The sequence below is a fragment of the Haliotis asinina genome, chromosome 7 (assembly GCF_037392515.1).
Source record: "Haliotis asinina isolate JCU_RB_2024 chromosome 7, JCU_Hal_asi_v2, whole genome shotgun sequence".
Lineage (NCBI taxonomy): Eukaryota > Metazoa > Mollusca > Gastropoda > Lepetellida > Haliotidae > Haliotis > Haliotis asinina.
In genome coordinates this window covers 7,047,745-7,071,106 of record NC_090286.1, presented here as the reverse complement: position 1 = coordinate 7,071,106, position 23,362 = coordinate 7,047,745, and the positions used below count along the sequence as shown (strand labels likewise).

The 23,362-nt window shown below is 42.7% G+C and overlaps 1 protein-coding gene across 1 annotated transcript in view; it reads left to right on the top strand.

The window, feature by feature from the left end:
* The window catches only part of LOC137292229 (uncharacterized), a 40,629-nt gene that overhangs the window by 8,711 nt on the left and 8,556 nt on the right, over positions 1-23,362 (top strand). The window contains exons 10-27 of the mRNA XM_067823808.1: positions 1,665-1,772; positions 2,659-2,742; positions 3,449-3,584; positions 4,082-4,252; positions 4,573-4,800; positions 5,692-5,807; positions 6,484-6,523; positions 7,278-7,375; positions 8,320-8,431; positions 10,056-10,240; positions 10,879-10,989; positions 11,900-11,980; positions 15,205-15,328; positions 15,644-15,817; positions 18,477-18,713; positions 19,355-19,464; positions 20,443-20,512; positions 21,223-21,459. Coding sequence (XP_067679909.1) covers positions 1,665-1,772; positions 2,659-2,742; positions 3,449-3,584; positions 4,082-4,252; positions 4,573-4,800; positions 5,692-5,807; positions 6,484-6,523; positions 7,278-7,375; positions 8,320-8,431; positions 10,056-10,240; positions 10,879-10,989; positions 11,900-11,980; positions 15,205-15,328; positions 15,644-15,817; positions 18,477-18,713; positions 19,355-19,464; positions 20,443-20,512; positions 21,223-21,459 — 2,422 coding nt within the window. The remainder of the gene's footprint in view (positions 1-1,664; positions 1,773-2,658; positions 2,743-3,448; positions 3,585-4,081; positions 4,253-4,572; positions 4,801-5,691; positions 5,808-6,483; positions 6,524-7,277; positions 7,376-8,319; positions 8,432-10,055; positions 10,241-10,878; positions 10,990-11,899; positions 11,981-15,204; positions 15,329-15,643; positions 15,818-18,476; positions 18,714-19,354; positions 19,465-20,442; positions 20,513-21,222; positions 21,460-23,362) is intronic.

Here is a 23,362-nt window from a genome sequence, read left to right as displayed (position 1 = left end):
CCCGCTACATTAACAGCGACCAGTAGTTCATTAGCTGTGACCAGTAGTTCACTCATCCTGATGAGTAAATCAGTATCTGTGACCAGTAGTTCTCCAGTCCAGATCAGCGGTTCATTATCTGTGGCCAGTAGTTCACTAGACCTGATTAGTAATTCAATATCTGTGGCCAATAGTGGCCACTAGTCCAAATCAGTAGTTCATTAGCTGTGACCAGTAATTCCCTCGTCCTGATTAATTCATCAGCTGTAGCCAGCAGTTCATTAGTCATGATTAGTAATTCAGTATCTGTGACCAGTAGTTCACTAGACCTGATTAGTAATTCAATAGCTGTGGCCAGTAGTTCACTAAACCCGATTAGTCAAACACCATACCAACTCTGTGAGGTGTTGGCAGAAATATTTTCAAAAACAAAAAATTGTTGGTTAACAAACTATCACTATGATATTGGCACAGTTCACTGTTTGCTACGAGGGAAAAGTGCAGAAAAAGAAACAGCCAGGTGTCAGAGAACCACGTGCACAAATGCAGATACTGTTATTTATTCAGTAACCTGTCTCCAGCCTTTCTTCCACATTAGTCTCGAAGTGGTTAACCTGGGAATACCACTGCAAAGCAAGCCTGGACATGAAAAGTCTGTCTCTGTTGACGCCGTAATGAACTTTTGACCAGAACTGTGTCGCCCAGGTTGACCCGTATATGCGACATATGATAACAATGTTGGGTATCCTACACGCCAGGGGGAGTTGATCCAGGTAGATTATGCCAGGACTCGCCCAGTATATGCAACTATTCAGTATCTTCAGAAGAACTTAACTATACTTAAATGGCCTTCCTAATAGCTTGGTCTCAGTCAAATCGAGCATCTGAGCGTTGTCTTCGACCGACGGCTACGTGAACGTCAACCCAAATCCCAGACGTTAAATTAAGAGGAACGGGCCAGAAATCCGTAATGCTTTGCCTGAAATCGATAACTGAAAATTCGTGAAGAACAGCTTCCAAGCAGAGAACATTCACCATATGTGGAATTTAAACAATTGCTCCGTACATCGAAAGCCGTCGCACTCGGACAAGTTGTGCTTAAGATATTCGAAAAGAACGCTCCAATTGACATAACTCTAAAGGGTTCGCTTGAAGTAATGTTCGGTCGGTAAAGGGCGCTGGAGTCGATTTAGTGCAACGTTTCGAACTTTTTAACTGAACATTGTAATCAAAATACGCAAATTTGATTTGATCCGAATACATTATATGGTAGTTTACCTGGGGGCTGATAGGTAGTATTGTTGAGAGAAATGCATAATCTATTTTCAGAGAAGTGTGGTGTGTCTCTACGGGACTTATGTACGTTTATTCCGATGCTGCAATCAGTAAACCCTATCTTGTATGCACGATATTGCGATTTTAAACAACTGATCAATGTTAACTCAAACATGCCAAGAATCCACAACTTTATCGGAATATTAATATGACATGAATAATAGACTTCATTAACCTTTATCATATCAAAACCACCACTTTACATGTGACAGGATGCTTCATTTTCACCATAAATAGTGTCTTTAACTTGGTCACATTTTCACTTGAAGACATGCTTTAATACGGGGAGTTGTGTTTTTCAGAGAGATACACTTCCCGTTTTACCTTACATTCCTTGCTGATCTTTTTAGCGGTATGCACGTGACGCGCTGTGTGACGTGTACACATCTGTGAGGTCAGGTTACGGTGTCCCAGGCTACCCCAATGTCAACGTGACCTTCGAATACTACTTCCTGTCTGTAAGTTGATTTTGGTATGAAGCATATTCCTGATGTTAGTGGTTTCTCCTAATTCAGAAGTAAACTCATAGATTTGTATTCCGTTTACATGCGTTTATCCTAGTACCTAACTATATACATCTTTTTTCTACGTTTCTGTGTAGATCCCTATATTAGACGCACAACAAAATGAAATGTACACATGCAACTACCCACAAAGAGTCTTCTTCTTCTTTGTACAACTATTTATTTGACTTTTATAAATGTACTAACTAAAGGTGACTCTGCTTGTCGTAAGAGGCGACTAACGGGATAGGGTGGTCAGGCTCTCTGACTTGATTGACTCATGTCATCTGTTCCCAACTGCGCCAGTCGATGCTAATGCTGTTGACCACTGGATTGTCTGGTCCAGACTTTATTATTTACAGATCGCCGCCACATGGCTGGAATATTGCTGAGGTCTAAAATCACTCACTCACTATTCACTATTCCTCTGATAATCTTTTAAACTGTGGTTTGCTTCTCTGATGTTCACATTTGTACATGTACTTTTTGTTTTTAACACTTACGTGTAGTCCCTGTACCATCTGTCCAGTTTGTTGTCTTAATATCTGCGCACGAGTCTCACTCGTGTAGAAACGAGTTAGAATTGGTCTTCAGTAACCCGTGTTTGTCGTGAGTGGCAACGAACGGGATCGGGTGGTCAGTCTCGCTGATTTGGTTGACACATATCATCGTATCTCGTGTGTAGATCGACGCTCATGCTTTTGATCACTGAGTGGTCTGGTCCAGACTCGATTATATGCAGACCACCGCCATATAGCTGGAATATCGCTGAGAGCGGCGTTATACAACAAACAAACCAACTATTCCAGTCTCACTGTCTCTTGTCTTTTGTTCCCTCCAGGAAGGATGGGGTGACGATCCTAACGTCGGATACAGTTCTTACCAGACCTCCTTTCCCTTCCGTTTGGAAATAACGGCTTTGTCTGTACGTGTCCAGACTAACGCTTATCCTCTGAACATATATACTGGACAAAATAAGTTAGGGATATTAGTATCTTTATGACTGATATTTTATCAGCGTGTCAATTAATAAATACATCATTATTCATAATTTACAAATTTACCAGTCTCCCTAACTAGTTTTGTCCAGTATATAATTATGATTGTTACAAACAAACTCATTTAATTTGAAAAGAAGACCTGGAGAAATCTAGACTAGTATCATTTAGAGTCGTTAGCATTGCAGGGAGGGATACCCCCTAGGGGAAAATAATGTTTCCAAGGTCATTTCATGAATAGATAGCGTTGGCATCCTGACCTCAACGTTAAAAGGGTCAAGGTCATGCTTACTTCTTACAAGATATATATGGACAAGAACTGCAAGGTATTTGTATTATTGAGATCTCAAATGTACATACCTGGTCCAAAGTTACTTCGGCATCGTCTTCATGTCCCAGCAGCTGCCTTGAAACCTCGTTGTTACGCACACTCGTTAATCGGAAACCATAATATCTTGGTGACAATATGCTAAGAAATTAAGTACCCATAATCCTTTAAACCGATTTTTTATAATCTGATCAACTATCCTTCAGATGGAAACGTTTTCAAATATTTACTGATACGATGTCTTTTGGGCGACATCCCCCAGATAAGAAAGATTTTAGTGAATGGAGTGAGCACGTGTTTTGCAGATTGGCTACCATGTTATTTACAACTTCTTGGATTTTGTGGGGGACGACCCGTCCCTTAGTGCCTTCGATGTCTCCGACTGTTTTCCTGACACGGGGAAGCTGGGATTCACCGTCCAGTTCCAGCTTCTGGGCGAAGGTAATTGTTGAGTGCAATACATTATCTGGGACGATGTGCTAACTCGTGGTTAAAGTGTTCGTTTCTTCGTTTGCGAGATCCTGGGTTCTATTTCACAAAGGGTTATACATCTACATAGTATATTTCTGATGCTTCCCCGCCGTGATGTTGCTGGAACATTGCTGAACGCATTTAACTCACTCACTAACTCACTGGTGGAGGTGATGGCGGTGATGGCGGTGATGAGTTTAGTTTAACGCCGCTTTTAGCAAAATTCAGCGATATCAAGGCGGGAGACACCGGAAATGGGCTTCACACATAGTACTCATATGGGAATCGAAACTGGGGCTTCGGCGTCACAACCGACCTCTTTTACCACTAGGCTACACCACACATTCACTCAAATAGAAAATGAAATGGTTCAAGGATTGCAAGACTTACTACTGACGATCCCTGACTGCCAGACACATGGTAAACTGGTCTGACTGGGGTCTTTATATTCTACGTTCCTCCCTCAGAGCCGAAACAGTTCAGCCGGGACAAAGAAGACCTGCTGATTACTAAGTCTCACCAACTTTTCATGAGCACCATGGATGTCAATCCCATTCGACTCGGGCGCTTCAGGGTAGAGTACGACAACACCAACGTGTACGTCAGTGCGACGTTGGTGGACCGAACGCCGCCAGCAGGTAGGTCAAGGTTCATTGTGATGGATCAAGGGAGATGTTTACGTCTCCCTCTGTTGCACTCAGCTTCGACGTCATACGCCGTAATATGCTGTAATACGCCGCAATACGCCGCACTGCGGTATTATGTCGTCGGTGTATGACCGGTGTATGACTACGCCTAGTTATTAGTTTGCGTTATGCACCTGAAGATACGAAAACATCTTGTACAGTACTGTGGAGAATCCTTTCGGGTGTCCCTCGATACAATCAACGGTAAACCCGCTCACTCTTTAATGTAAAAGTGTTGATTATCTGTCCAATTTCATTTTTTTAAATTTCAGCACAGTTCTCGTTCGTCCCCAAATCAGAGATTGAAAAGAGTGATGACATGGTTTGGAACAACATAACAGATCCCCGAACATGCGCAGATTTGTGTGTTTCGAGTGAGGCTATCGTCTGCCGTAGCTTCGACTTTTGTCCATTGGACGGGTATAAATGTAAACTCAGCAAAGCTCATATTGGAGATGGCACTGCTGTTCTCAAGCAAAGCCCATGCGACCATTTCTCACGTGAGTGTTGCAATGTCGTCAATCCCTGCAAGACGACCCATGTTTCATAGTCAATAAACGGATTAGCTTGTCACCTGGGTAACTGGTCCCGTTCGCGTATTTCGCGCGAGTTGCGTCCCTTTATCTGGGACTCGTCCTCGTGATGTTTGTGGGTTGTCAGCAACACACCTTTGGTTGTTGGTTTCCTCAAAGTGATCACCATCTTGATCTGCAACACGTGACGAGTTCTCCTCCAATACACAATAATCCGGGTTAGAATTGGCCTTCGGCAAACGACACGAGCACATATTCCGTACGACTAATATTTAAGTCATATGACGGGGGTCTGTAAGGGCTTATGTCAGAGAAACCAGTGACTGACTGCATGGGCACTGACCGGCCACGCTAGCCAGGCATGCCTGATAACTCCATCCAATGATATCCACTGGAATCATTTTCTGAATGTTAACATTTCTTTTTTGATGAAGTCTGGATGTCGATGTGATTTCAGTTCCTGTTCGAAGGCTGCTATCATTTCAGAACCTCAAAAGCACGCGTTCTTTTATTCATACAAACCCGCTAACGTTGACTGTGGTGCTTCGAGCCAAATCCCCTGCACTAGAGAAAGTCCGGGCTTACTAATTCTAGATAATATTTACTGAAACATAGAAAGGAACACAAGCAAATTCAAACACGTAAGAAGTCTGATCAGTGTTATGCATATGTCCATTATCGCTAATCGCAGTGAAGAGTGACGTCCCTTGTTCTTGTCGGGAGTCGCTGATTCTTAAAAAATACTAGCGCACCCTGATGAAAATACTTGGCATCTTAGCACCAGCGTCTCAAAAATATTCCTAATAATGTTTTTTCCTTACTTGTCTGTTGTAACTTCCGTTACATGTGCCGTTACAGGCAACGTGAACCCCACCACTGCACACGAGAAGACGATTTCAGAAGCATACGGCGATTTCTTAGACCAGGTGCACCAAAACCAGGTTCAGATTGATATACCAGAGGACGATGGCTCGGTACGTCTATCATGACTTTAATTAAGACTTCTTCAGATCTCCCATTTCCCGTACAGGAATCTGATGTTAAACAGATTGTAGTGTATGTTTGAAGCGCATTTTACAATACAGGGCGGTTGTAGTGTATGTTTGAAGCGCATTTTACAATACAGGGCGGTTGGGTAGCACAGTAGTTAAAGCGTTCGCTTGTCACTCTCAAGACATGGCTTCGATACAATGTATGAAGCCAATTGCTGGTGTCCCCCCGCCTTGAAATTGCCGGAATATTGCTAAACGCGGCGTAAAACTGTACTCATTGACCTATTTGACAATATATTGTAGGTATATGCTACAATGTATTTTCACATATTACAAATGTAACGATGCTCTGTAACTGTTGTTAAATAAAATAATAATTAATTTTGTACGTGCTGTGAGTATTGAACATTTCATATAGTTCAATGCATATTTTTACCTTGCACATTGTGCATTGTGCATAGCACAATGCATATTTTTACCTTACACATCGTGCATATCGGTACATGTAGTACCATGTATTTTTATGTTACTCATTAGGTATTTTGTATTTTGTATTTTCGTATCTTACACATTACGTATTGTGCGCATTGTTACGTACAGTACTATATGTATTTGTATGTTACACGTGTATGTAGTGACCCGATTTCTTTTTATGCAGACTCGGACATACGGAGCCATATACTCGTCCATCAACTTCGGTGAGTTATGGCCTCAGGCCACAATTATTATTCTTCTTTGCTATCTGCAGATGTCAGTCCAACATAATTAATATCGGTCGTAGGCTGCTGATCGTAGACGAACTTGACACTTGTCACTTAACCAGCACAATATGAGCCTGGATCGATCCTGTCGATTTTGCCCTATCCACTATTAACAGTGGTCACCGGAAGTGGCCGAAACACACTAAACAACCTTGAACTTGAGGTCAAATCAACTTAGACTGGTGTCAATGCCATATGCAGATTGTGGACTAAAACATTGCAATAAAGTGCAATGTCTTGCCTTTCATTTAAGCTATCATAAAATATTAGCACAGACAAAACAGCCCAATTAAGAAAGGCGTTATATTCTCCTTCCGGGTCAAACTTAAAGAGGGGTACAAAGTTCACTTCTAGACTCGCTTTTTTATAATTCTACCATTCGCTCTGCCTTCGAATGTAGGATTGATAATTGCACACATTTGTCATAGGTTATAAATTAGATCATGAAGATCACAAAACACTTGCTGCTTTTACTAACTCTTCCTCGCAAAACGTGCGCGTAAATGTAATTGTCATAGACTATTGTTGTATAAATTCCTGAACTAGTTTTGATACTATTCGATGTGCAGCACCATTCACAAACGTCACAGAAGCCCCTGAGCGTTTGTTCCAAAGTGGTACCCGTTTTAATAACTGCATCTCGTCGACCCACTCACTCACTTTGACGAAGGCAATAAACGTTGTTCTTCAGGGTACACAGACACAAAACCATTGCCGTCAATGCCGGAACAGTTCTCCTACAGAATGGAGATCGTTATACCAGGCAAGAAGGTCGCCAACACAGTAGACGTAAGTAATGGAACCGGGTGAGACAACCTATCTGTCTGTCTATCTGTCTCTCTGTCTGTCTGTCTATCTATCTTTCTCCCTGTTTGTCTGCCCATCTGTCTGTCTATCTGTCTGTCTGTCTGTCTATCTATGCCATCTCTCCATCTCTCTTTCTGTACCTATCGACAGTTTGTTTATCTTGACCTGATCAAGTGAACACTAATGCATTGCGTGACCGTGTCTCAAGTGGTCAAGTGTGAAGGAGTGTACCTTTGTCAGTTGATTGTTAAAATGTCCGAACAGCCGAGACAAGGTCACCGTTTGACATCTCAGTGTCGAGAAATCGTCAGCAATGGCCTAACCTTCTGTAAGAAAGCAAAATTTATAACATTCTCTGCTCCTGTTTATCTGTCTGTCTGTCCGTCTGTCTGTCTGTCTACATGCGTCTGTATGAATAAACAAAGAACGAACGAACGAATAAATCCATCCATCCACTAGCAAGTTATGACTGAATGAACGAACTTTTCTTGCTACAATCGAATGAATGAAAGAACGAATCTATCTATGCATCAGTGAATGAAAGAACGAATCTATCTATGCATCAATGAATGAACGAACGAACGAACCTATCTCTCGATATGACTGTCTGTTGAAAATTGACGTACTTGTAAATTAAGGATATTTATTTCTATTTATGAAGGATATTTATATGTCACGCACGGCAATGAATTATCCATTATTCATCATGCCTGCAGAGGCAGATATATAAGCTCTCGCGTGTGAATTTACCATCTTGTCCTTGTTTGTATCCTATTTCTAACCTAGTCAATAAGACTGAAATCAATGAACCCGGAGAAGTTGCTGTATCTGGCTGGTCAACGACGTTCTATCATGTCGGATTCATGTAGCTCCGAAGTGTCATCAGCGACCGGAGCTCATGTCAGTGTTTCTATTGCTTTCTCTAGGTGTGGTACGATTCCAAGTATAAACTGGCTCGGTACGACTACCGTGACATCATTCCTACAGCTCCCTATTACTCACCGTACACGATGACATACATACACGACTTCAGCACGGGTATGTGGTCTTAAACAAATATCACGTCCGTGAGCAAGGCATTTTCTGGAAAATGGTACTGGCGTATTACCATTGGTTTTTGTAGAATGAAATAATAGTCAAACAAGGGATAATCTACAACGTATAGTCTGTATATAGTCTCCCTGGTCAAACTAACGTTGGTGTTTGTGGAATGAATATAGGTAATGTAGCCATTGGTGTTTATGGAATGAGATAATGGTCAAACCAGGGATAATCTACAACGTATGGTCTGTATATAGTCTCCCTGGTCAAACTAACGTTGGTGTTTGTGGAATGAATATAGGTAATGTAGCCATTGGTGTTTATGGAATGAGATAATAGTCCCATTTGCTTAGATCGATACTCATGACGTCGCTTACTGGATCTCCAAGCAGGATCTATGGGGTAGCTTAAAGGTCACATAAAAAAACACACAACTTTGCCGATTCTGATACCTTTCTGTATGCACCTTGCCTGTCTTCTAATGACATCATGCAATGTACTTCAATCAATGACCACATGCAATTTGAAATTAACACCTGCCGGGCTTATAAGCCATAAACAAAGAGAGAACTAGGCGTATCGGCAAAAGAACCAGTGGCCAATGAGAAGGCTTCTTTACTCTTTGAGTGCACGCCCACTGGCTGTGACTGGGCCCGGTATCGCGGCTTCTTCGTTTCGAGGGAGGTAAACACAAGAACAAAACACTGCACTTTTGATTCGCGAGTAAAGCGTTCACTTGTTTGACGTAAGATGTGCGTTCGATCCCAACATAACGATTTGTCCAAACCACTGCTCTATAAACTGTAACACCCATGAAAACAAACTAAATATGGACGAATGCACCAAACTTATCAGATACTACTGGTATGTGGTCCTGTGTGTCCAGCTCACAAATGAGAGGAGTGAGTGAATTTAGTTTTACTCCGCCCTCAGCAGTATTCCAGCTAAATGACGTTTGTCTGTAAATAACGGAGCTTGTACCAGACAGTCTAGTGATCCATGCCGTGAGCATCGATGTACGCAATTGGCATACGGAGACATGTGTCAAAAAAGACAGTGCCTGACCATCCAATACCGTTTTTGGCCTCTTACGGCAAACATGGCCCCATGGGTTACTGAAAACCCCGATCTTCACGGATGCAAATCAGCTGACGTTAAGCAACGTTGGTCGCAGTCCTTGCTAGGGTAATCGTATCTGGTAGTTTGACTCTAGGACTCCAGTCCTGTCCCACAGCGAAGTACACGTGACACATGGGGTCTTACTTCAGGCAGTTGAGTTTGTTCTGTTCACCCAGTAGTGAGTGGGTACCCGATGGGATAAACCATATGACTCTTAACCTTCTGGAGCCTCATTGGCAGCTTGGGTTACCCGGGGTAAACTGCGTTACCGCCTTGAGCATGTACATTTGCATCTACATCTGATTATGATTAATGCGTCGAGACCCTTCTGTTAGGGCAATCGGTGAGGTAGCCTAGTGGTTAAAGCCCCTTACGCCGAAGACCCGATTTGATTCCCCACATGGGTACAAAGTGTGAAGCCCAGTGTCTGGTGTCCCTCTCCATGACATTGCTGGAATATTGCTAAAAGCAGCGTACAATTAAACTCATTCACTCCATCAAGGTATCTCCTATGACATCGACAAGGTACAGGGGAACTGCACCATGACTCCGATCACAGCGGCGTCAAAGCAACCAGATTATGAGAAGGACAAAACAGCGTTCGCTAATAACGGGGCGTTCGTGGTTAAGATGAAGGGCCCTCTGGAGATGTTTGGACTCGACTACCAGTATACGTATGCAGGGGAGGTAAGAAATACGTCATCACTATGGCAACCATTATTGTACAGATGCAGGGGAGGTAAACGATACGTCACCACCGTGGCAACAACTATTGTACATGCAGGGAAGGAAAGATATGCGTCATCACTATGGCAACCATTTCGGGACACGTGAAGAGAGGTAAGATATACGTCATCACCATGGTAACAGATCTTGCACACATGCAGGAAAGGTAAGATGTATGTCATCGCTATGACAATCATTTCTGTACACGAGAAAAGACCTTAGATTTAGGTCATCATTATGGAACAGTTCTTGTACACATGCAGGAAAGCTAAGATATGTCATCACTATGGCAACCATTTCTGTAATCATGAAGGGAGGTATGATATAAGATATCACTAACCGTCACAACTGAAACCACCAGCATGCTTGCAAAACAAGACGAAATAATGAACATCACTACACGAACTGCCATGGCACATGCTTAGAATAGTAGCAGCATGCAGTATATTCATCAGCATGTAAACGTTTTAAACAAACATGGCGGGGAGAAACGATACGTTACCACCACAGTTGGTCTTGTCAACCGGAACTAGTTTCATCAACCATTAATGTCTATTAAATTGCAAACGGCACAATAGTCCACTGTCGGGTCTTTTCAGAAAACAGCTCGTGGCATCCGCTGTGACGTGTTTGAGACAGCGATACCGGACTTTTACTTCACAACCGTCAACAAAACGACGAGAGCGATCTTCCAGTACTATTTCCAGTCGGTGAGTGAACAGAAAGCTTCATCTTCCGCAGTCGAGGGAATACTCACAAATCGTGGGCCTAATAACACTCTAGCAGTCGTAAATTAACAAAAAAGAGAGGACAATTCTGTAACACTGTAACACCGTTCCATAGAGAGTCACTATATATTTTCTATGCATTTGGAACACACGGGAAAAAACTGTATCTCGGATTGTATATATTATTGTTTATAAGATTGTTTCTAAATTATGGACATGGTTGGGTGTTGTGCCAGTGATATACATATACATGTACATGTAAACCCCCACCCACCCATCCAATCACCCCAAAACGCACCACCCCCAACCATAAATTATGGTCCCTAACGACGTCAAGTTTATTGACAGAGCCCTTAATGGCCACCGCAGTATCTGCGAAATCTGATAAGCCTTAATGTTGTTAGATCATAAAGACATTATCAACAAAAATGTGGATTCTTGCTCTGGTCGCATCTTTCAACTTGATTATAATATAAAAAAATCAAAACCTCAAAACGCTTCCGTAATATAATATAATATGTTCATACTGGACACCGAGTTGACCTGGTTACATGTTGGTTTTTATGTTATACGTATGTTGTTGGTTTTGTTTTAGAAATTAACGTAAATTTCAATTACCATTGATTCTGACGACGTGGCTTTGTTTTCCAATGATTTTATTGGGTGATCAAACAAAATTGGGGAAATAATGTCTACATGACATACATGTTTTTGTTGCTGACGGGTGCTGTATCTGACGTTGATTGACATATCTGACAACGTAGCATGCCATTTGTGTTCCTGATATTCCAATGTGTACATGAAATTGTCCCCTGCAGGCCGTTCATTATGCTCAGAACAGAATTTGTTTTGTTGATGAGCTTTGTTGACTTGTTCAGTTGTATTTGTTTAGAGTGCTTGGAACATGGTGGCAGACGAAAGCACTGACGTCACGAGGGAACAACCCATCATGGCCCATGTCATCGCACCTGACGTAAGTACGTCCATCATAACTTATGACGATGCCAACAAAATTAAGATAAAGTTGTCACACGATAAGAAGAGTTACTCCCCTTAGCTGTCAGGATGTGCTTCGCGTGTCTATGACCCTGGGCATTTTTCTCATGGTGTTGAAATTAAACGATTGCGTGAGATGGTTTTACGTCGCGTTTAGCTATATTACAGCGATATTACGTCTGGGTACACGAGCAGTGAGCTGCACACATTGTATCCACCCGGGGAATCGATCCCGGGTATTCGACATGACAAGCGAATGAATTAAAAAAGAAAGGTACTAATGTCCTAGTACTCCTCCAAAAAAATATATGATATAAATATGCAGGTACGCTTTCTATAACACCGAAAAGGTCACCCTAGTTATATGTTCCAAACATTGCGATTTACGGTTTATCTCCAACACGCACCACTGTCCTGAATTTGTGAAACATCTTGGGGATTGACACCTCTTTTTCTGTGCTCCTTTTTGGTCTTGACGTAACGTCAGTCTTGCTCATTCCACATGTGGTATGTTGGGTCCCTGTTAAGGTCACGACAGTATATATATGTTTTTAGTTCTTACGAAATCAGTACCGACTCTGTGGACGAGTTGAAAGAGGGCGCCAGTTGCTCAAAGCGTCGGGACGTAAGATTTCTGTACCATATCGCTCACTCGTTACCATGCCCTGGGTATAGGTTCTTCATCCAGGCCGTGACACATTGTCAGAAGAATATGACGGGGTGTTAAGCAACTTCTGTTATTACACCGTGACAAATCTTCAGAAGAATTTGTCCTGGTGTTAAGCAGCTTCTGTTATCCAGGCCGTGACACATCTTCAGGAGAATTTGACGGGGTGTTTGTGCAACGTCTGTTACTTGACTCACACCATTAAAAAAAGTAGGGGATATTGGATTCATAAAAATGATAATTTGCAAATTGCATGAAACCAAAGCGGAAACAGATGATGAAGAGAAGATAAAGGAAAATGTGATTATTTATTCCATTCCTTTGCAAATGCTTCATCTGTATGGCTATACGAGGGTTGGCTAAACGAGGGTTGGCTAAAAGTTCTAAGCCTCACTGTGAAAAAAAGTTACAAAGTCCACGTTTGTAATTTATTTTTCTACATAGTCCCCTTCCAAGTTCACACACTTTTGCCAGCGATGCTGCAAGGCCCGAATCCCGGTCAGGAAGAAATCTTCTTCAGCTACCCTAAAAAAAATCAGTCACAGCGGAAATGACGTCATCATTACTTGCAAAATGGCGACCGGCGAGTTCCTTTTTCATTTTGGGGAACAGGTGGAAGTCAGAAGGCGCCAAATCAGGTGAATAAGGAGGATGGTCAATGAGGTCAAAGCCACAATCGCGGATTGTTGACATGGACACCACCGATTTGTGAACAGGCGCATTGTCTTGGTGGAAGAGGACACCTTTAGCGATCATCCCTCGTCGTTTGGCTTTGATTGCTTCTCGCAACTGGTTCAGTAGATCAGCATAGTATCTGCCGTTGATAGTTTGACCTTTTTCAAGATAATCAATGAGCAGAATACCCCTGGAATCCCAAAAGACTGATGCCATCACCTTTCCAGCTGAAGGGACAGACTTGGCTTTCTTCGGAGCTGGTGAATCAGGATGCTTCCACTGTTTTGACTGTAGTTTTGTTTCTGGTTGAAAGTGACGTATCCAGGTCTCATCCATGGTTACAAATCGTGCCACAAAATCACCGGGATCTGCTTCAAAACGACGCAAATTGTCAAGGGACGTCTGGAACCTGACACGTTTCTGTTCTGCTGTCAAGAGCTTTGGCACCCATCTTGCAGAAACTTTCGTCATTCCTAATTCGTTGGTAATAATATGCTCAACCCTCTCATGAGAGATGCCCACTACAATAGCAATATGTCGAGTAGTCAATCGTCGATCATCCATCAACATATCGAGCACTCGCGTGATGTTTTCTGGAGTGGTTGCTGTTGAAGGCCTTCCTTAGCGTGGGCCATCTTCAAGGCTTTGTCTGCCACGCTTACATTCTGCAGCCCACTTCTTTGTGGAGACCATGTCAGCATGTATCTGTGTTGGGGACATCCCTTTCTTTTGCAAGTACTTGATGACTGCCCTGCATTCAGTTTTGTCCATTTCTGATGATTTCAGAGGGTAGGTTTACCAAAAGAGCTGTAGTTGAGATAAAACTATTAGTACGTTTGTAGTTCTTGTGTCTATGATTCACTAAATGATTGTCCTCATTGGTGGCAAACACCTGTCTCTACCTGGTGGGGAAAAACCACTCAGGCTGAGAACTTTTCAGCCAACCCTCGTATCTTACTTTTCCTCATATACACTGTCATTGGCTAGTGGTAAGCTCGCAAGATGGGATATCCCCTACTTTTGTGAATTGGGTATATGGATCCACCTATCTCTCGTTTGAAAACCGCGATAAATGTCTATCTGTATACTATCACATGGAGTTACACTGTTAATTTCTATTGAATGAGTCCGATTCTCGCTCTGTTAGCATCCTCCTCGTTGGTTTCGACAAAGTTATAAAAAGGTCAAAGATCTGCAAACTTTTGTCCGTTGCGGAGGTCAAGCAGTATGTAATACTGTTCGTATCTGTCTTACTCTCGTCTCGATTATACACTACTCATCAAATATTAGACTCACACTTATATAAACGTAGTCACTTACGTAAGTAAGCTATAAACTAGATTTTGCAAAATATTCCTTTCTGTTTAAAGGTGCTTTTTTAGGCAAGAACTGATTTGTTGTAAAACAAATTCGTAACGTTGAACAGATTGTTGTTATGCGTTCAGTAAATGATGATAATAAGTGAAAATTGGCAAATTCTTGATAAGACTTTACACCAAAAACGCAACTGTTCACATGCTTTTTCGCAATTTGATGCATGATCCAAGTGAAGTTCACCTGCATGGACTTTGCAGTTGGCTTCCCCAAGTTAAGGGAGAAAATTAGTTTCGGTGTAACAATATACATGTACATGCACATAACATATAGTGAGTGCTTTAAGTGAGTCTAAACTTTTGATGAGTGGTGTGTGAAGCGAGTGAGTGAGTTGGTAAAACGCCGCTTTTAAGAGTATGGCGTGTCTGTTTGATGGGGGAGAAGATCCCGAAATAATGCCCGCACTACTTACGTCACACCAATAAATGGTAGAGACGGAGCAGGAAACAATACGGGATTAGTGGATATAATAAATCTGTTCACAGATCAATATGTTCATGGTGTATAACTTCTACGACTTTGACGACGAGGATCCTGGCATTACTGTCTTTGACATCAAGAACTGCTTCGGCGAAGACCAACGGCACAGATTCATGGTGACTTTCGACAGTAAGTAGTGTATATTTTAATCGTTTTCATTTGGCTACGTTAAGTGCACGACTGAGTGAGTCTAGTTTTAATTCGCTTTTAGCAGTATGTCCCCACATTGTACCCGTGTGGGGAATCGAACCCAGGTCTTTAGCTTGTCTAGCGAACGCTTTAACTGTTTGGCTACCCTACCGCCTCGGCTGTATGTGAAGCTACACGAATGTGCGGTGTCAAATCTTAAACTGCATATACATGTAGTTGGAATATTGTTGAATGTGGCGTTGAACAATAAACACACAAACAGTTACATATTATACTTGTTTTTCTCCTTTCTAGAACCATTCGACCCCTATCTGGATGATATACAGATCCTGTTCGAGCGGGAGGTTCTAGCGGTGTTGTCCGATATGACCTTTTCCTCTGCAATCCGCTTCCAGGAACCTCAAGTAAACTACAACTTGAACAACGTGTACATGACCGTCACTCTGCTAGGACAGGCGGACTACATATGTAAGCAACGCATCTTGTGGCTTGTAGCAAACTTTGTAAGGATTGTTGCACTTAATGTGTTCCCAGGACTTATTATTGTAAGAGACGACTACATATGCCAGTCACTCATCTTGTCGCGAGGAACAAACTATGTTGGGATTTTTGGTCAGAATGGGTTCGCAGAATCTTGGTATTATTGTAAAAGGCGCAGATCTTGTAGCCTGGAACAAACTTTGATGAGATTCTGGCACAGAACTGGTTCCCAGAACGTTTTCATTGTTGCGAGAGACGACTATATGTGCCAGTCACAGATCTTGTTACTCGGAACAAATTTCGAAGGAATTGTTGGTCAGAATGGGTTCACAGAACTTTGTTATTATTGTTTGAGACGAAGATCTTGTAGCTGTGATTGTTGGTCTGGTCCAAGAGTTCCCAGTGCCTTCGTATTGTAAGAAACGCAGATCTTGTAGCATGAAGTAAACTTGGTAGGGATTGTTGCACCGAATGTGTTGCCAGAACCGTGTTGTTGTAAGAGACAAAGATCTTGCAACTTGGAACCAACTATGTTGGGATTGTTGCACAGAATGTGTTGTCAGAACCGTGTTGTTGTAAGAGACAAAGATCTTGTAACTTGGAACCAACTATGTTGGGATTGTTGCACAGAATGTGTTGCCAGAACGGTGTTGTTGTAAGAGACAAAGATCTTGTAACTTGGAACCAACTATGTTGGGATTGTTGCACAGAATGTGTTGCCAGAACCGTGTTGTTGTAAGCGACAAAGATCTTGTAACTTGTAACCAACTATGTTGGGATTGTTGCACAGAATGTGTTGCCAGAACCGTGTTGTTGTAAGAGACAAAGATCTTGTAACTTGGAACCAACTATGTTGGGATTGTTGCACAGAATGTGTTGCCAGAACCGTGTTGTTGTAAGAGACAAAGATCTTGCAACTTGGAACAAACTATGTTGGGACTGTTGCACAAAATGTGTTGCCAGAACCGTGTTGTTGTAAGAGACAAAGATCTTGTAACTTGGAACCAACTATGTTGGGATTGTTGCACAGAATGTGTTGCCAGAACCGTGTGGTTGTAAGAGACAAAGATCTTGTAACTTGGAACCAACTATGTTGGGATTGTTGCACAGAATGTGTTGCCAGAACGGTGTTGTTGTAAGAGACAAAGATCTTGTAACTTGGAACCAACTATGTTGGGATTGTTGCACAGAATGTGTTGCCAGAACCGTGTTGTTGTAAGCGACAAAGATCTTGTAACTTGGAACCAACTATGTTGGGATTGTTGCACAGAATGTGTTGCCAGAACCGTGTTGTTGTAAGAGACAAAGATCTTGTAACTTGGAACCAACTATGTTGGGATTGTTGCACAGAATGTGTTGCCAGAACCGTGTTGTTGTAAGAGACAAAGATCTTGCAACTTGGAACCAACTATGTTGGGATTGTTGCACAGAATGTGTTGCCAGAACCGTGTTGTTGTAAGAGACAAAGATCTTGTAACTTGGAACCAACTATGTTGGGATTGTTGCACAGAATGTGTTGCCAGAACCGTGTTGTTGTAAGAGACAAAGATCCTGTAACTTGGAACCAACTATGTTGGGATTGTTGCACAGAATGTGTTGCCAGAACCGTGTTGTTGTAAGAGACAAAGATCCTGTAACTTGGAACCAACTATGTTGGGATTGTTGCACAGAATGTGTTGTCAGAACCGTGTTGTTGTAAGAGACAAAGATCTTGTAACTTGGAACCAACTATGTTGGGATTGTTGCACAGAATGTGTTGCCAGAACCGTGTTGTTGTAAGAGACAAAGATCTTGTAAATTGGAACCAACTATGTTGGGATTGTTGCACAGAATGTGTTGCCAGAACCGTGTTGTTGTAAGAGACTACTACACACGTCAGACACGCGTCTTGTAAGTGGGAGGGATCGTTGGTCAGAATATACTTCTGTTCTTATGCTTGTTGTAAGATTCCGCTTTCATATCAGGCACAATGGTTGGCGTTGGACTTCTTAATTTTATGGAATGGTATCGTTGATTTTGTCTATGGCCTGTCTGATGCCGTCCCGAAATTGACCATTGATTAACTAAAGAAAACAAAGAAAATTGAAACAGACATTCAGGAGAACCAGATTATTTTCCCTATATTTTATGTGTCTCTAGTGTCACTCTCAACCAGATACTGACGACAATATTGATGCTGTCCCTAAGTTTTCTAAATTGTTCTTTGTGACGTAAGGCGACAATCGCTCGCCTGTCCATTTCCATATTTATGATCTAATTTAGACATACTATTACATTTCTGCTGTCCTCTGCTGTGATATTGCTGGAATATTGCTAAAAGCGGCGTAAAACTAAACCCAGTCTGTCATCACAGCTGAATTCTTCCTACCAGTTCGACTACATGAGTGAATATTGTTTTACGTCGGGTTTTTTTTTCAATATTCTACCAATATCACGGCCGGGGACGTCATAAATGGGACGTCACACATTCTACTCAGGAATGGAATCCCTGCCTTAGGGGGCGAGCGATCGCTTTAACCTCTAAGCCAAACGTGGTTCTTGACCACATTAAACTAAATCATGCACACCATGATGTCGCCTAAATACAGGTCAAAACTGAGTTGAACTCATCATACTCACTCAGTCACTTTCTGTTGTATCTTGACAGTACACTTCACCAAGCTGCAAGGCCCCCAAGCGGCCCACGCAACATCGAAGACGATCACAAACCTCAAGTCCCCAGACGACTGCGCCCAAGCCTGCATCAAGGAAACCCAATTCATCTGCAACAGCTTCGACATCTGTTCCTCCTCAACTATCTGCCGACTTAGCAAAACACACGTCGACGACAGCATGCAACCGGCTGATATTGGAAATGACAACCAAATCTGCACTCATTATTCTCGTGAGTAGCCGTTAAAATTCATAATGATAATAGTAATGATAATAATTCATTTATATAACGCCTCGTAGCCATTTGACTAGTTGCTCACTGGAAGCTGTAATCAGAATCAGCTGATTATTATTACCCCGGATAGCCCAAGCTGCGTGATAGGCGCTAGAAGGTTATAGTTACATGCCTTATCCCACCGGGTATCCACTCTCTGCTACCGCCCCTACACCTACTCCACCACACACGCTATTTCCTCTGCAACCAAACCCTACCGCTACTCGCACTTACAATGCTGCTTTTCATATCTACACAACTATTAGCTAGACCCGTGAAAATGCGAGTTAGAACTGGTCTTCCTTGTCGTGAGAGGCGACTGATGAGATCGGATGGTCAGCCTCGCTGACATGGTTGACACATGTCATCGTATCCCGATTGCGTTCATCGATGCTCATGCTGTTGATCACTTGATTGCCTGGGCAGGCTCTTTTATTTACACACTGCCGCTGCGTTAAACAAGGCAACCAAACTACCTCACTACCACTACTACTACTACTACTACTACTACTACTACTACTACTACTACTACTACGACCATTACTACTACTACTACCACCACCACCACTACGTCATCACTATGACATGTCTCATTCCAGGTACCGTAAACGGTTCTGCTCAGGAACCGGATATGCTACACGTTTACGACACTATCAAAGATCTGGTGTACAAGCATCTGATTCAGATCCCAATTAATTACGGCAATCAGGTAAGGCACAACAACAGAAAAACGTTCAAAAAGTGATGTGAAAACGTTAAACTCAATATACTGATTCAGTTACACCGTTGGCAAGCAGAATAATCCCACGGAAACGTCCTTAGTATGAAATACATTTCCTCCTTATCTGGGTACCGCAAACAATCACAATGTTTTATTTATTTCCCTTCGGTACCACTGACCAATGAATGCTTTGTTGTGTATTGTCCAGTCTCAGCCTACACCACATCGACTAATAATGATAGCAGTAATGATAATGTGCCACTTTATATAGCACAAACACACCACACCAAGTATGCGCTTACAATAAAGCACAACAAATTATTACCCCGGATAGCCCCAGTTGTCTGTTAGGCTCTTAAAGGTTCTAGTCATATGACTTATCCCACCGGGTACCCACTCTCTGCTGGGTGAACAGAGGCAATTTCTTTTCAAAACTCACTTGTCTAAGGTGACACCACATGTGTCAAACCGCCTTCTTTTCAATTCTTTTCGATATTTCCTATTCTTGAGGGAAAACATATTTTTCTTGGGTATTAAAATGCTTTGGGCAGTGTGTCATAATAGTGCAGTAGGTATAATCCTAAAAAACATTCGAAAAGCCTAACGGGCATTATAATTCCACGAGTCCCCCACATCACATCCTCGTGGCACCGTCGAAGGTATGCCCTGGTAAGATTTGCAGCTTTCGTTAAAAAGTACAGAATTTGATGAGTGAGTGTGGTTTTACACCGCTTTTTGGAATATTCCAACAATATCACGGCATGGAGCACCAGAAAAGGCTCTCACACATTGTGTCCATGCGGAGATTCGAACCCTTCGGCGTGACGAACACTTTAACCGCTAAGCTCCTACACCAGCCCAAAAAGTACAGAAACATGTTTTTTGGGGAAAGACGAGACTAACATTTAACATTCAGTTCCTTTGGAATGTCCTACATGTTTCTTTTTTCTATTTGTGTCGCCGTAGACGATCATGTACATCGCCAACGGTGTGAGGGATGACATCATGATGACAACTCCGCCGTCTGTCACAGAGGGTAAGTCTACATCATTTGAGCAGCACACCTTTATGTTCGAGCCTGGGGTAGCAATACAAATAGTGTGGAGAACATACCTGCGAGTAGGATGGGGTACCAGTTCAACCAGAACACTTGCCTCGTCTGGCAATGTTCATATGTTACGATGAAATAGGATTGTGTAACATTAGTGAGTTGTGTTCACGCTAATTTGACCAATACCAGGGAAGATCCGAGTTAACGTGTTTCTAATTGCTTGTCGTAAGAAGCTATGGCCCATGCTCTGTGCCATCACTTATGCCAGTCTATAAATGAATGACGTGCTTAGACCTTATTAGACCCATTACACGTACAGTAGTGTACATAAGACCCGAGAAGGTGCGGGTTGGAATGGATCTTCAGTAACCTACGCTTATTGCAAGAGGCAACTAACGGGATCGAGTGGTCAGGCTCACTGACTTGATTGAAACATGTCATCGTATGCCGATACCGTAGATCAATACTCAAGATGTTGATCACTTGATTGTCTGGACCAGACTTGGTTACTTACAGAACGCTGCAATAAAGCTGGAATGCTGCTGAATGCGGTGTTAAACAACACACAGAGTGAAACACTCTGTAAAATCCAAGTTGGAATTAGTATTCAGCAATCAAAACTTTTAACAATGTTTAGAGTAAATGGGAAAAAAAAACCCCGAACACCTTATGAATCTATGGTACTTTTCTTTAAGGACAGTACCTCAAGCATTACAAGGTCTTCCGAAACAATGTTGGCTTCCAGCATAACGACTTCGTCCTCCACCTGATGGCCGTGGACGACTGCGCGACGGCCTGTTCTGAGGATAGCCGCTTCGACTGCGAGTCGTTTTCATATTGTTACACAACCGGGGATTGCATGTTATACAGGCTCCACCCAGACAATAGCCAGAGTCTCCTCATAAACCAGTCCTACTGTGACCTGTATGCAAGTAAGTTGGTCACCTTCTCTGTCTTCCTCACAAACCAGATCTACTGTCATCTATATGAAAGTAAGTTGGTCACCTTCTCAGTTCTCAACACAACCAGACCTACTGTCATCTATATGCAAGTAAGCTGGTCACCTGCTCAGTTCTCAACACAAACCAGACGTACTATCATCTATATGCAAGTAAGTTGGCCACCTTCTCAGTTCTCAACACAAACCAGACCTACTGTCAGCTATATGCAAGTAGGTTAGCCACCTGCTCAGTTCTCAACACAAACCAGACCTACTGTCAGCTATATGCAAGTAGGTTGGCCACCTGCTCAGTTCTCAACACAAACCAGACCTACTGTCAGCTATATGCAAGTAAGTTGGCCACCTGCTCAGTTCTCAACACAAACCAGACCTACTGTCAGCTATATGCAAGTAAGTTGGTCACCTTCTCAGTTCTCAACACAAACCAGTCCTGCTGTGACCTGTATGCAAGTAAGTTGGCCACCTGCTCAGTTCTCAACACCAACCAGACCTACTGTCAGCTATATGCAAGTAAGTTGGTCACCTTCTCAGTTCTCAACACAAACCAGTCCTGCTGTGACCTGTATGCAAGTAAGTTGGCCACCTGCTCAGTTCTCAACACAAACCAGACCTACTGTCATCTATAAGCAAGTAAGCTGGTCACCTTCTCAGTTCTCAACACAAACCAGACCTACTATCATCTATATGCAAGTAAGTTGGCCACCTGCTCAGTTCTCAACACAAACCAGACCTACTGTCAGCTATATGCAAGTAGGTTGGCCACCTGCTCAGTTCTCAACACCAACCAGACCTACTGTCAGCTATATGCAAGTAAGTTGGCCACCTGCTCAGTTCTCAACACAAACCAAAGTTGGTCACCTTCTCAGTTCTCAACACAAACCAGTCCTGCTGTGACCTGTATGCAAGTAAGTTGGCCACCTGCTCAGTTCTCAACACCAACCAGACCTACTGTCAGCTATATGCAAGTAAGTTGGTCACCTTCTCAGTTCTCAACACAAACCAGTCCTGCTGTGACCTGTATGCAAGTAAGTTGGCCACCTGCTCAGTTCTCAACACCAACCAGACCTACTGTCATCTATAAGCAAGTAAGCTGGTCACCTTCTCAGTTCTCAACACAAACCAGACGTACTATCATCTATATGCAAGTAAGTTGGCCACCTGCTCAGTTCTCAACACAAACCAGACCTACTGTCAGCTATATGCAAGTAGGTTGGCCACCTGCTCAGTTCTCAACACCAACCAGACCTACTGTCAGCTATATGCAAGTAAGTTGGCCACCTGCTCAGTTCTCAACACAAACCAAAGTTGGTCACCTTCTCAGTTCTCAACACAAACCAGTCCTGCTGTGACCTGTATGCAAGTAAGTTGGCCACCTGCTCAGTTCTCAACACCAACCAGACCTACTGTCAGCTATATGCAAGTAAGTTGGTCACCTTCTCAGTTCTCAACACAAACCAGTCCTGCTGTGACCTGTATGCAAGTAAGTTGGCCACCTGCTCAGTTCTCAACACCAACCAGACCTACTGTCAGCTATATGCAAGTAAGTTGGTCACCTTCTCAGTTCTCAACACACACCAGACGTACTATCATCTATATGCAAGTAAGTTGGCCACCTGCTCAGTTCTCAACACAAACCAGACCTACTGTCAGCTATATGCAAGTAGGTTGGCCACCTGCTCAGTTCTCAACACAAACCAGACCTACTGTCAGCTATATGCAAGTAAGTTGGCCACCTGCTCAGTTCTCAACACAAACCAGACCTACTGTCAGCTATATGCAAGTAAGTTGGTCACCTTCTCAGTTCTCAACACAAACCAGTCCTGCTGTGACCTGTATGCAAGTAAGTTGGCCACCTGCTCAGTTCTCAACACCAA